Source organism: Aspergillus affinis (genome assembly GCF_023601865.1).
Source record: "Aspergillus affinis strain CMG 70 chromosome Unknown NODE_131_length_100673_cov_99_866064, whole genome shotgun sequence".
Classification (NCBI taxonomy): Eukaryota; Fungi; Ascomycota; class Eurotiomycetes; order Eurotiales; family Aspergillaceae; genus Aspergillus; species Aspergillus affinis.
In genome coordinates, this window is record NW_026515912.1 from 1 (window position 1) to 14,603 (window position 14,603).

The 14,603-nt window shown below is 49.3% G+C and overlaps 4 protein-coding genes across 4 annotated transcripts; 3 read left to right on the forward strand and 1 right to left on the reverse strand.

Annotated features, from left to right (window-relative positions):
• Positions 1 to 1,892: 1,892 nt before the first annotated feature.
• On the reverse strand, positions 1,893 to 3,111 carry KD926_001588 (uncharacterized protein; the record flags this gene model as incomplete). The annotated part of the gene is made up of 2 exons (XM_053105153.1): positions 1,893 to 2,803; positions 2,889 to 3,111. 2 exons carry the CDS (start codon positions 3,109 to 3,111, stop codon positions 1,893 to 1,895), a joined length of 1,134 nt encoding a protein of 377 aa, XP_052951616.1.
• Positions 3,112 to 3,900: 789 nt separating this feature from the next.
• On the forward strand, positions 3,901 to 4,383 carry KD926_001589 (uncharacterized protein; the record flags this gene model as incomplete). The annotated part of the gene is made up of 1 exon (XM_053105154.1): positions 3,901 to 4,383. The coding sequence occupies one exon, from the start codon at positions 3,901 to 3,903 to the stop codon at positions 4,381 to 4,383; it is 483 nt and encodes a 160-aa protein (XP_052951617.1).
• Positions 4,384 to 5,084: 701 nt separating this feature from the next.
• Positions 5,085 to 5,669, forward strand: KD926_001590 (lysozyme; the record flags this gene model as incomplete). The annotated part of the gene is made up of 2 exons (XM_053105155.1): positions 5,085 to 5,241; positions 5,311 to 5,669. 2 exons carry the CDS (start codon positions 5,085 to 5,087, stop codon positions 5,667 to 5,669), a joined length of 516 nt encoding a protein of 171 aa, XP_052951618.1.
• Positions 5,670 to 6,022: 353 nt separating this feature from the next.
• KD926_001591 (YoaK family protein) lies at positions 6,023 to 6,808 on the forward strand (the record flags this gene model as incomplete). Its single annotated transcript, XM_053105156.1, has 1 exon — positions 6,023 to 6,808. One exon carries the CDS (start codon positions 6,023 to 6,025, stop codon positions 6,806 to 6,808), a length of 786 nt encoding a protein of 261 aa, XP_052951619.1.
• Positions 6,809 to 14,603: the final 7,795 nt, after the last annotated feature.

Sequence of the window (14,603 nt, forward strand, 5' to 3'; positions counted from 1 at the left end):
TCCCCCAAGGGGTTGGACCAGGTGTTCACCGCCATGGCCGGCTCCGATGCCAACGAGACGGCCTACAAGGCGGCCTTCATGTACTACCGCCAGCTGCAGCGTGGCGGCCCCTCGACCGAGTTCACCGAGGAGGAGCTGCAGAGCACCATGCAGAACCAGTCGCCGGGTTCGCCCCAGCTCTCCATCATGTCCTTCAAGTCGGCCTTCCACGGTCGTCTTTTTGGCAGTCTCTCCACCACCCGCAGCAAGCCCATCCACAAGCTGGACATCCCCGCCTTTGACTGGCCTCAGGCCACCTTCCCCTCTCTGAAGTACCCTCTGGAGGAGCACGCCCAGGAGAATGCCCAGGAGGAGCAGCGCTGCCTGCAGGAGGTGGAGCGCCTGATCAAGGAGTTCCACAACCCCGTCGCCGCCGTCGTGGTTGAGCCTATCCAGTCGGAGGGTGGCGACAACCACGCCTCCCCGTCCTTCTTCCGCGGCCTCCGCGAGATCACCAAGCGCAACAAGGTGCTTTTCATCGTCGACGAGGTCCAGACCGGTGTCGGTGCTACCGGCAAGTTTTGGGCTCACGACCACTGGAACCTCGAGACCCCCCCCGATATGGTGACCTTCTCCAAGAAGGCCCAGACTGCCGGTTACTACTACGGTAACCCGGCCCTGCGCCCCAACAAGCCGTATCGTCAGTTTAACACCTGGATGGGCGACCCCTCCCGCGCTCTGATCTTCCGTGGCATCATTGAGGAGATCGAGCGCCTGGGTCTGGTGGAGAACACTGCCGCCACCGGTAACTACCTGTTTTCCGGACTGCAGCGTTTGAGCCAGAAGTACCCCGAGCATCTGCAAAATCTGCGTGGCAAGGGCCAGGGAACCTTCATCGCCTGGGACACGCCCAAGCGGGACGAGTTCCTCGCCAAGGCCAAGGGCGTGGGTGTCAATATCGGTGGCAGTGGACAGAGTGCCGTCCGCCTGAGGCCCATGTTGATCTTCCAGCAGCACCATGGTGAGTTCCTAGATTCTTTTCATCCCCGCTTCTGCCTGGTTACAAGAAATACTAACCCTGTGTTCCAGCTGATATCCTCCTGGAGAGCATTGAGAAGATCATTAAGCAGCTGTAATTTGTTTGCTCGTCAGATCATCCTTTGTTTATTTTTATGTTTTGCTCACGCGAATGTTGGTCAAATCTATGGCGTTATTAAATTTTTTCATAATGGGTCAGGGGGAAATCAAGCATCAGTCAATCAATCAATCAACCAATCAACCAATGTTCTACAACTCGTTCAAGCGCGACTATCAAGTATCTAGTTTAAGCAAGAACTTGGACATCTGCAGAACTACTCTGACCCCAAAGCGTGCAAGACTATATTGGTTGACGGGTCAAGGCGCCGTGATAATCCACTGCCAAACCAGCATGGAAAAGCCCGTATTGTTCCACCTAAACTCCCTTCTTCACATTGATAGCCGCCATCCTTGCCTCTACTTCTGCCTCGGTCGATCCAATAAAGCAGAGGACGCTCGCAAAAGGTTTAGTAAAAGAGTCACTCCGTCTGCAGATGGAAGCCAATTGTAGGGAAGGCCTTTCTCGGTAGAGGTATTCGAATCAACGTCAAGTACTAAAACGCCTGCAGGTCTCACGGGATGGGAATTTGGTTCTTCATTTCACCCAAATCATTTACATGCTGCGTATACATCAATCAGTCACTAGCAAGTGTAACTGCTAATGACTAGGTATCCACTGGACCCGATAGAACACAATCAATGCCAAGTGGAATTTGATTCTCTAGATTTTATCTAGCTACTCAAGGTGACACCAAATCCGACATCTATAAATCAATTCAGCTCGACTAATCTCTCTCCATGCCCATCCCTACATCGTCCTTGTCAGAGGTTGTAATCTAGAACACGATGGGGTCAGGATCTAGCAGCTCAGGTTGACGGCTACGGAGGAAACAGTCAGTATCATTCCATAAATTCCAAGGCAGATAGATAGACTGACCGTTGGCGAAGAGAGCGTAAGTGTCAGCGTTTAGCAGAGCGCGGCTGGCACTGAGAGCCGTGGAGGCAGAGTATCCGTAGGCGTAGTCATCAGTACCGGGGCTGTAGACACCCGGGGCATGAGTGAGCTCGTGCAGGGTGGTGGTGGCCTGGTCCTGGGCGTGGCAAGTATTGGTCAAGGCAGTGAGATAGGTGTAGTAGATGTCGCAGTTAGCGACAATGTTGGAGGAGGGCAGAGTCCAGGCGAGGACGTTGGAGCTGCAGTATCCGTAGGGGTCGGTGCAGTAGTAGGTGGTCGAGCCGGACGAGGTCGAGCCGGCCTCGCTGGCGACGGCGCGGAAGCGAGCCGCCACGGTGCTGCGGGTTGTGCTGGAGGTGGTCTTGAAATACTCGTTGAAGCGAGTGGAGGAGCCCGACGAGGCGGCCGAGGCGGCGGCATTGGCCAGCGAGACGGTGTTGCGCAGGGCAGTCTGCAGAGCAGTGGAGCGAGTGCCAGAGCAGGAGGCAATCCTGGTGCGCTTGTCGAGGACCGGGATAGCGTTGGGCACCAGGGCGGCCTCGGCGGCGTCAACGTCGATGGTGATCTCGTTGGACGTGAATGGAATGTAGCCGTCCACGGAGCTGTCCTTGGTGGAGAGCACGAAACCAGTACTGCTCAGGGTCAGGGAGCCACCGTCGCTGAGGTCACTGGTCTCGGCGATATCGAATTCATCCTCAAAGGTGGCACCGGCAGCCAGAGTGGTCAGAGCCTCGTCCGACAGTTCCTGGTACTTGACACGCTGCTTGATACCCTGGAAGTCAACCGCAGTTTCTGCGACAATTAGCATGGTGCCCTGGCATTAGATACATACAAGATATCTCGTTCATTCAGTCTCGAGTACGGGCCAACAGCTTACCATTGCGGAAGAGGGCAACCTTCTGGACGGGAGCAGCGTCTTTGAAAAAGTTGAGATGCACGAAGGTGATCTCCTCCTTGCCAACGTTCTTGACGACAGCCTTGATACGGGTGTTCCCAACCTGGCTGAGCGTCACGTCGAGGCCAGCGTTGTCGCGGACCTCGAGGGGAGCAGCCAGAAGAGTGGGCACAATGGCCAGCAGGGTAGAGAGGGTGAAACGCATCGTGACGAGGTGACTGGATTGGGCAGAACAGGGGAAGACCGTGGAAGAGTATTGAGAAAGATGATCGGGAGGATCGAGGATGAGGTTGCAGGGCAAGAATGAGACGGTTGATGGGAGTTTCCTGGTTTATATAGAGAGTCCCGGGAAGTTCCTCTACGCGTGAAGCTGCTCATGGTCTCGCCTCTAGGCCGAACGACTAGCTTCCTGTGCGACTCAAGATTCCTCCTCTGATCTCCCCGATGCAACCCCAGGAGAAGGTTGTGTCCGTGACGATTCGGTCTTCACATCTAGATCGTGGCCGTTCGGTCGATGCTGGACGCTTGGCCCGGCGGAAACCCGCTGTAGCAGAAGATGTGGTCCATGACCATGGCATTGCTTGGTGAAGTCAAGGCTAGTAGAGCCACTACGAGCGCCACTAGGGCATTCATCCGGCGGTCTTCCGTCTGCAGAATATCCTTATCGCCGGTAGGTGAAGCAGACGGTGCAGGCCAAGGCACCGCCACATGCGCCGTTAATCTAAAAGCAATTAAACCCCAGCGCTAAGCTCGACGTCAATCAAATCACATCACTTGCCTGCAGAATGCAACCCAAGACCGCCACCGCCGAAAGTCCCCAGGCAGAATGCCGTCTGATTGATCATCGGAGAGTGCCGGACGTTGACGCGCTTCTGACTAGACCTTTTCGACTTCATATCAACCCCTCGTTCTCTCTCGTCCCTCCGTCTGTTATCTCAATGTATGTACATACATACCTTCTCCCACTATCTCTCCTCTCGTACTAGCAGCTGCAATGGCATCGTCCACCCCTCCCACTCTGGACGTGGTCTTGTCCCCCCTTGTCCTCCCCTTCTCCCAACCCACCATCCCCATCCAGGTCGCCATTCACAACGCGGCCTCGACTCCGGTGACTGTCGTGAATTGGAACACTCCCTTGGACCCCCGCGCCGGCGTGCTCGGGGTTTTCCAAGTGCGCGACATAACCACCGACGACATCGTGCCCTTGGGCGAACTCAAGATATCCCGTCAATTACCACCGTCCGCCGACGACCTGGTGGAGATCCCTGCCGGGCGCTCCGTTGAGTCCGTGGTCAGTTTGCCTAGTGGCGCCCTAGTCGCCGGGCATGAATACGCTATTCGGGCAAAGGGCATTTGGCATGCCGTGTGGGAGACTCCGCGCGAGGAGGTGCAGGGGGCGAGACTAGAGAAGTTCGAGAACGCGAAGAGGGGGGACTTTCTTTCCAACGAGGTCTCTGTTAGGGAGGGTGACAGATAATCGTCCTAGTGGACGGGGGACTGTTGGAGATGGGGGCTGACCTCTTTTTCCTCTGCTTCTTTTTTGCTCTCCTCAAGTCGGTTTGTTGCTGGGCAGCCATGCCACACCCAACTATCCACTAGTTCCTTATGACATCGACCACTCATACCATAAACGCCTTCCATCCCTTCTCTCGCTCGTGAAACAATAAAGCCAGCCTCTGCCAAATCCCTCCTATCCTCCTATTCCTTCAATGATCTGACCTTGTAGCAAAGCCACAATAGGAGGTGGCATCCCCCCCTTTTTAACGGGGCCAAAAGTCACCAAAAGGAACGGTCTGCATATCCAAATAGTACCCATCCACTACTACGGCAGATCCCTTCTGCAGCGAGAGCTTAAACTATCCACAATATCATCACTGATCTTCGTTGCGATCGTCAGATCAGCAATGGCTTCCATCGATCAACAGGGACTCTTCCCGATCGGGGGATTCTCTCTGTCTCGCACTGTGGGACATATCAGAATTCTCGACCGATCGCGGACAGGCTGAACTTGGGAGGCGTTTAGGGCCGGTTTCTCGAATGGCATATATAGACCGTTGGAGACTGTCTCTCGCGTTGCTTTCCCTCTCGTCTGTCACAGAACAAACCAACTGCATTCATTCATTACGACGATAACCTCGCAACAAGCCGACCAACTTCATCCTAGCCGGAGTACACAAGATGAAGATCGCCGCTCTTTTCTCTCTCTTTGCCCTCGCCAGTGCTCTGCCTGCTGCTATCCAGCAGCGCGGAATCATCCGCGCCGCCGTCGAGTTAATCGGCCATCTGGAGGGCTTTCGCGGCAACTTTTACTGGATCCAGGGCCACAAGACAGTCGGTGAGTATCCCAGCCCATGATTCCATGGCACGGTTCTGCAGTGTGCTGACCATATGGATGCAACCCTAGGATACGGCCACGACTGCGTCGCCAAAAAAGACTGCCACACGATCAACGTTCCTCTCAGCGAGCCCCAGGCCGCCGACCTCCTGAGCAACGATCTCTCCGAGTTCGAAAGCTGCGTGTGCGCAATGGAGAATGCCAAGGAGCTGAATGCGAACCAGTACGGTGCCCTGGTGAGCTTCGCCTACAACACGGGCTGCGCTGGCTTCCAGTCGGCGTGGCAAGGAGCCATGTCGCAGAAGGACTTCAACGGAATTTGCCACAGCTTGCCGACTACCAACACTCTGGGGGGGCTGTTGAACACCCGTCGTCAGAAGGAGAGCCAATTTTGCATGGAGCCAAGTGAGAAGCCATCTGGATGTTAGATCGGGTTGTCTCCGGGGGTCTGGCGTACTGTACATTGGTTTGCCAGGGAGACTTGTGCAAGGCGCCGTGTACATATAGACATTCTGTTAGTTTCTTCGTGTATCATTAGTATCATTAGACCGAGTATCCGATATCCACCTTATACTCCGTAGCTTGTAACCGCCGATCCACAGCACTTGAATGTTGCTGCCTGAAACTTCAGGACGCCAGACCGTACCTTTCCGTGGAGCCTGACGTCACATCGCCGATGGATTCAGGCACCGTTTCGCGTGTTTGACTCCCTTCACGTCTCTATCCATCGCTCCATCCAGCATACCCCCCTTCCCCCCGGACAAGGAAAAGGGCAAGGAAAATGCCCTCCCGCCAATTCCCTTCTCACGAGTCCACGTCACTCCTTGGCCACAACCCAGCCCGCCACCCCTCCACCCTTGCGCGTATCCGCGACCACATACGCGCCGAAATCTCGACGCAATGGACCGACCTCCTCCTTATCTTCTGCTACCTCATCACGGGGCTTCTCGACAGCTCCGCCGTCTTCATTTGGGGCTCCTTCGTGAGCATGCAGACCGGAAACACGGTGTATTTGGGGCTGGGGCTCGCAGGTCTTGACACGGGCGACCGTTGGGTGAAATCCGCCATATCGATCTCGTCGTTCTGTGCGGGTAGCTTCTGCTTCGGTCATTTTCATCGACTATTCCATGCGCGCCGACGATGGGTCCTAGTGCTGTCGTTCGCCGTGCAGATGATCTGCGTGGCCGTCGCGGCGAGCATCGTCAGCGTCCATCGGCCGAGCAAAGAGGACGGGGTCGTATGGGCGACGGCGGTGCCGTTGGCGCTGGTGGCGTTTCAGAGCAGCGGGCAGGCCCTGACAAGTCGCGTGCTGAAGATGAATGGGTTAACAAGCGTGGTGCTGACCAGTGTCTATTGCGATCTGTTCTCGGCGCCGGGCGTGCTAGGCTTGTCGGAGGTGGAGGGACGCAGGCGAGTAGGGGCTATTGGGGGGTTACTTCTGGGAACGGTGATCGGGGGGTGGTGGGCGAAGAGTGGGATTGGGCTGGAAGGCGCGCTGTGGACGACGGTCGTTTGTAAAGGGATAATTGCCGCGGCTTGGTTGGGATGGAAAGCCGAGCAGGTATAGAGCTTTTGTATGTACCTATACAGACTTGATTTTCTAGAATTAATGTGACTTTCCCTGTTTGGATGGGGCCGCTTTAATGAGGGCGCTCAGGGGGTTGCTCACTGAGTATTTCTCATCACCGGTCAAGTTAGGTAGTCAGTTATATTTTACGGCCGCAGTTCACCGCCTAAGCACCTGTCCCGCCGTCCCCTGCTGGGGCAAAGGCCGCCAGGGGGTAAGCCCTGGGCGTCACTAACTAGTTCTGGTTCTAGTTCTAAGTACAAATAGGGACTTTAGCGCTTTAAATAGCTGCTGCAGTCAAGAAGCAGAGCCTGTGGACCAGGCAGAAGTTAGTGCCAGCTGCAGAGGTCCTTCTAATCTCCATGACCTATCCTACCACCTCTATCTTTTTTTTGGGGGGGGTCTCAGTCTGGCTGAGGTAATGGATGCCGAGTGCATATATCTAGGGCTGTTCACGATACTATAGTCATGATTTTCGAATATCGCCAATAGTATCGTCAAATTCAAAGCTTGACTATCTTGATCGTCAAATAGTATCGTCAAAGTCCTCAGGTGCCGATACTATATCGTCAAATATCACATGATCCCACCTCCTCATGCCGATCTTTGCTTAATCTAGTCTTATAATGAAAATATTTCCTGCATGTCACGGACTGTGACCAGCCTCCGAAGACCTTCCTTCGTGATACCCTATGATCTAACTACCCCTTAGCGAAGGCAAAAATGGAAGGATATTTGCCGATTTATTAGTCTCCCTGACAAATATATCGAACATGATGTTGACACTCGATGGAATTCCACATATCGAATGCTTGATGATGGGTTAAAAGCAAAAGCCCAAATTGATCATTTTCTAGCTCTGCAGACTGAGATCCCTTCATTTACCGATAGTGAATGGCTCCGGCTTACTCAAATACACCAAGTTCTCACTAAGTTCAATGAGCTTACACTATTCTTATCTAAGAAGAGACCACAGATCAGCCTTGCTGTACCACTTTACTATGAGCTTCATGATTTACTACATAAAGGATCTGAGTCTCTTGGAGCTTTTGCAGGACTAGACTATGACATTGCCTCTGCAATTAGGGAAGGTCTATTAAAGTATAAGAAGTATTACACATTTATGGATGAATGTGATATATACTATACAGCAATGATCCTGGATCCTCGTGGTAAGGGAGACCTAATTCTGAATGAGATTGAAAACAAGGAAGCAGGCATTCTTATTCTAAAGGCTATCCGTAATAATCTCTACCAGAGATATCCTCTTTCTGAGAGGCGATTGTAAGGATTTGGTCCATCTCAACAGCTGACTTCAACTACCCAGTGTAGTAATGTGGAGTCTCGGATGTTTCAGCGCCTACAACCAAAAGCTATACCATATCGCTCTGATATTGATCAGTATTTCGATAATTCTCGTGTCACTATAGTCGATACAACTGATTCAAATTGGCTTTGCAATTGGTGGCGTGTACATAAAGATGAACTACCTCAAATGGCTGTAGCTGCAAGGGACTTCCTTGCAATCCCAACCTCAGAAGTTACAGTTGAGAGGCTATTTAATAAGGGAAGAGACTTGCTAGGGATTCGGCGGCACTCCATAAAGGCAGAGACGATGAGAATGTTAATGTTGATGGATGATGCTTACTCTGCTTAAATATTAGTTGCTAAGAATCAGGAATATATATTATGGCAAGCTGAAGCGAATGATCGTAGTTAGCTAGTACTTATTACGTAACTTTGACGGTTTGACGATATCGTCAATGTTTGCCGATATAGTATCGTCAACCTTAATTATAGGCTATATAGTATCGTCAAAATCGGCAAACCGGCAAACCGTGAACAGCCCTGCATATATCCTCAAAGAAACGAGTTTCTGATAGTCACGCAGCTAGCTCGGTTGCACCTTTTGGGGTGCCTAGCAAGTAGGGGATTATGTCAGAAGGGGGCCCTGGAAATCGGGGCAGGCGCCTCTTTGCAATGCAGCAGAAAAGGAAGTGAACTGTAGTCTTTCTTGTACCGCAGCAGCAGAAAAGGTAGGCACCTTCGTGATTGAACCGTTCGTGATAGGCTGCAAAGTCTCCGTGGCCCGTAGGAGCAGCTAGGATCCGTGCTAGAAGCGGCCTTGGGAGCTTTAGCTCTGCAGGGCATCTAGGGAAGTTGGTAATCCAAAGGTCTTGATAGGATTGAGGGGCCGTAGACTGCCAGTATCTTTGTAGAGCAGTTATAATATCTGCTTTAGCCCGCCGCCTTAGCGAGGCGTACGAGTGTTTACTTGAGGAGGAAAGGTCCATGGTAGCACCCTTCTTTGCAGCTTGATTAGCTGCCTCATTCTCAGGTATTTGTGTGTGACCAGGGACCCAGCAGACTCGTACAGAGCTGGCATTGGTATATGAAAATCTCTCCCGTGCCAGCCAGGTCTGGGCTAGGGCTTAGAAGGATTCGAAGGCTCCTTGGGATGAGCCCGTGAAAGGTGAAAGGAGGCGTGTGACCACCTCCGGGTTATCTAGACAGACCCAGAGGTTAGTGGCAAAGCGAGCAGTATCTAGTTTACACAAGACCCTATATGGCACATGATACATCGACTATGTCAAAGCATCTCAAGACGGCAGGTTGCCAAAAGGCTAAAGCCAACAGTAAAGAGAATATCTCTCGATTTCTCAAAGCAAAAGTATGTTACCTATCAAACTTTATTTATCTTATATTGATTATCTTAGGACTAGACAGCTACTACTAAGCCTTTCTCGCAAGCTACATGGGAGGCTCAACTTCTACAGTTTCTTACTTTGAATTGCCTACCGTTCTATCTCGTTGAACATTCAACCTTTCATATTATTATTTAATCAGTATGCTCGGCACTTTCTTCTCTAATAATACTTTCTTCGACTATAATTCGGCAACGATTATGAGATATTATCCAAGATATATATCGTTTTACGCTCTAAACCCTTCCGCCCGGGTCAAAGATATCGGTTGCACTAGATTGCTGGACTTCCCCATATAATCCGGCCTTTATGGCGATTACAGTTTATTTTATTGATGTCAACTGGGTATATCAAGAGGTTCTTCTTGGATTCAAGCCCTTACATGGCTCACACACAGGTGCAAACCTAAGCGCAGTTCTTCTCGAGACATTAGTTGGCTACAATATCCAAGACCGGGTGTTCGGAATTACAACAGATAATGCGACAAACAACAAAATATCAGTTGATACAATTCAGTAAGCACTCCCTAGTGATGCCACTGTTATCCGAATTTTTTGTCTTGCCCATGTGATTCAGCTTTGTTTGAACCAGCTACTTGATCGTCTTAAAGCTGTACTCCAAAACGATGCTGCAGAGACAAAATGGACTGATCAGCATGTGACGGTCTACAAAGGAGCCTAGTAAAAGACAAGTTTGTTTCTGACTCATAGTAAGGAATTTTCCCATAGGGAGGAAAGGCTATCTGAGGATCCAGGGACTCTATATACTGCCTGAGGCAAAGCCCCAGGCAGGATGCCTGCCGGATACCTAGGAATGTTCCTGGATGCCTACCGCGGAGGATCCCTTGATCCTATACTAACTAACTGGAACGTTCCTCCGTATAGGGAAGCTCCTTGGCTTCAGGACGTAACACAGCAATCATCAGCAGCTGTGACTGTGACCTCCTGAAGTTAGGGAACTTCCCGGTGTGGAGGAACGTTCCAGAGGAACATTCCGGGTAGTTGGTATAGGATCTATGGACCCTCCGGTAGGCATCCAGGAACCTTCCTGGATGCTCTGCAGGCCTTCCTGCCTGAGGCAGAGCCTCGGGCAGTATATAGAGCCCCTACATCCTCCCTTCTAGATAGCCTTTCTTCCCCATGGGAAAATTCCTTGACTACGAGTCATAAACAAACTTGTCTTATATCAAGCTCCTTTGTAGACCGTCACAGTGACAACCATCGCTAGAAGCCTGAGCGAGCTACGGCGTTTGTTGCCTGAACCCTCAGGCAGATACCGCTTCAGCGGCTGACTAAGCCACGTACACAAAGCTTCTTCGACTACTGTAATTAGTATTATTTCTTCCTCACGCTTAGAATTCAACATATTTCTCGCCTACGAGCTTGCTACGTAGTTGGAGAAGGGTTGTAGCAGCAGCGAAAACAAATGCAAGACACCAAAAACGCGAAATCTCAGGTACATTGAATAAGATTCGCTACCTTGCGATTTACATTTATGCAAGTCTATAGTTAACGCCGGGAGACCTTCCTTCATCTTCAGTCTCAAGAACCTAGGCTAGTGCCTATTCAAGACGTCCGAACTCGATGGAACTCGACGTTTTTGATGCTTCATGTTACGAATATGGTTAAGCGTTCGGTATTGGAATAAGTGATATTCCACTAGTGAGGGGCTATATGAGTTGTACACGTGTATCTATCATCTTTCTGTTCTCTAACTAAGTCCACGAGCTCGCTCACTTGGTCAATGTTCACTTAGTTCTCTCTATTCTGTACCAGCTTCCTCTGACCAACCGTAGGTTTCACTACACTTCAGCGTGCAAAACGGCTACAAAATTATTTCAAACCGTTCTGTGAGCAATATAATTGCGAAAAGATATTACTTAATAATGAAAAGTGACGTCAAATTGACTATCTTCTCTTTATTACGCAACTATTTTTTGACTATACTACTGAACTATCAAAGACAAAGAAAGTTACTACTCATTTGGTTTTTAAGCTTTATAACGCACTTTTCGAACATCTTGAGCAGTCGATAAGCCAGCTAAAAAAGAAGCGTATTAGATAGAAACAGCAAATGTTACAGTCACTAGAAGTAGGCCGACAGAAGCTTAGTGACTACTACTCTCAAACGGATAGTATAAAAGGATATATCTTTGCTATTAGCACTATACTTGTACCAGATAGCAAATTTCAATTCTTCCAGACTGATGATTGGGAGCCACGCTAGCGTAAGATATATCGCAAATTATTTCAATCGGCATTACTTCCTTATCAAGAGCGTCTTTCAAGAGATCATATCTTGTTTACACCTTAAACATTATCAAGACCTACATCAAGGCTTAATAAGATGCTAAGTAGGAATAAGGCTGTGGCAAAACCTATTGGAGATGAGGCTACTCAGTATCTAGATAGTAGTAAGTCTATTAATTTTAGCTATTAATGTTCTATACTGATTTGATTCTAGACCCAGTGGAAGCTGAGCCTCTCTAGTTCTGGCGTAATAATCAATCCCGTTTTCCTGCAATTACATTACTTGCCCGGGATGCTCTCTTAATTCCTGCAACCGGTACTGGTATTGAGCGACTTTTTAATACTGCCTGTGATGTCCGCCATTACTGACGTAACCGTTTGAAGTCAGAGACTATTGAAGATATTATGCTATTTCAATGTGCATCAAGGTTTGATCTTAAGGATACAGAGGCAAAGCAGCTTGAAAAGTATTTTATTTTGAACGAGATTGAGATATCAAAGGAACAGAGTAATGAGAATCTAGAGAATGTTGGGATTGATTTAATTAGCGATAACGAGGAGGAAGAGGAGGAGGAAGAGAAGGAGGAAGATACTGAGATAGTTACTGCCAAAAGTTTTAATAAGTGATTTTGGTGCTGAAACTGAGAGTGATACTGAGGAGCCTCAGTTACCAGAGAATAGGACTCAGCCACGGACGTCTGGAAGGAATCGTAAACATAGGGAGGACAATGGCTTTGAGCAGTATTACAAGAATGGAATCAAATTAATTCAAATCTATTATCATTATAATACTGCGAAGAATCTATCTACATCAATTGTTCTATATTATATATGTAACTAGAATACCTAAAATTACAGACAAATTTGCATTAATTATGCAGTCACGAGATTCTCCTCTGTTTGTCTTGTTTACACCAATATGGGTACCCATGGGTCCTGCCGAAGTCTAAGCGGAGGGAAGAGCGAGTTCTCGGATTCATTCCGGTTCGTTCGGTGCAACCTGGTTGTCGTGTAGTTGCCTCACGGAGGGACTTCAAACTGATCACAAGGCTTTATACCTACTGATGTTCAGTGATATGCCTTTAGTGTGTCTGCTTGAAGTAGAAAAGAAAATATGCGATGAGAAAATTATGTGACGGTCTACAAAGGAGCTTAATAAAAGACAAGTTTGTTTATGACTCGTAGTCAAGGAATTTTCCCATGGAGAGGAAAGGCTATCTAGGAGCGAGGATCTAGGGCCCCTATGTACTGCCTGAGGCTCCGCCTCAGGCAGGAATGCATCCAGGAAGGTTCCTCCATACCGGGAAGTTGCCTGTCTCAGCAGGTAACAATGGATGGGCAAGATGCCTATTACGTGGCCCAAGTCCTCGACCCACGATTCAAGACATTATTGCTGGAAAAAGAGTTAGGGAAAGCCAGTGCACACAAGGTCATCAAAAATATAAAAGAATTACACGAGCAGTATCCGTCGCCTCGGGTATACTCCACTGTCACAAGCGGCCCGGACGAGCCAGCAGTAAGAACGATAGAAGCATAAATTCGTGAGAGACTACAGCTACCGAAACAACAACTCTCCGATATTGACAGGTATTTTGACGACGGAGTACTGATAGCTCAGGATTCTGTGATACAGGATAAAGAATGGTTATTTTCTTGGTGGAAGAATTATTGTCACGAGTACTTACGCGTTACGGCAGCCGCCAGGAATTATTTAGCAATTCCAGCATCAGAGGTAGCAGTAGAGAGGCTCCTCAATAGTGGGAGGGATTTGTTAGGCTTACGAAGACACTCCCTGCATGGAAAAACAATGGGACGGCTGGTATTGTTGAGAGATATATATAAATGTGAGAGCTTGGTGGTAGGCACGTCATTCAGTCTGACCTTCAACGGGTTTTAAGATGACCTTGGATCCATCTCCGTACCAATGTCATTATCTTCCAAAACCAGTAGTAGTTCAAAAAAGCAAGTGTGAGCAACGAGGCCGCATACATAATTGCCAGCCACCACGGAACCGGGCCCAGTGCTTTTTCCGTAAACTCGAACCGTCCTATACACAAGTTCGTAACCGCTTCACCAATCCTGTTGCTTTCCAAATGATTGCGAGATGGCCATTTAGCTCCAGGATTAAGGGCCTGTGTACTGTGCCACACATCACTGAGCGCAAATGCAATCTGCCATGATCCCCAAACCACCCGACAAATGAAAAAAGAAAGAAGAAGAAGGACAGCGTTGCCAATAAACAGAATACCCTTGCTCACCCCCAGCTGCTTGAAGAACCAGTAATTATTTACAAACGGGTTTGAAGCCTCGAACAGGAGTAACGGGGGATAATAGAGCAGAAGAAAAGGCATCTAAGAAAATCTTGTGATTAGTGCATTGTATGGAAGACAAGAGACAAGATTATACATAAACATACGAATCCGAATATGAATACGCAACAGGACAGAGCATGAAAAAGCGTGGCTATACCAAACACCCTGAAGTGGGTGGTGGCCATAATTGAGTGATACACAAAGTACCCCTGTGCAAAAGCCGCCAGAGAACCGAGAGTTTCTGTATAACCGTATACCCTAACCACCCCACCAATAGGCTCCTGATTCATGGACTTCCATTCTTCGTTATGAAGCATGGTCCAGACGGCGGCAATACTTACCAGGACGCTGTGCACTGATGATACGACATGCGAATGCCAGTCAATTTGAGTCCGTGCGCTGAGACTAGTAAAATGGTTGAGGAATAATCGCTGGGAGAGAAAGGGAGAAAAACATGAGTGTATTGACAGATAGACAGCTGAAACAATGACAATCTCATGGGCATGGTTTGAAAGGGCAGGAAGCCATA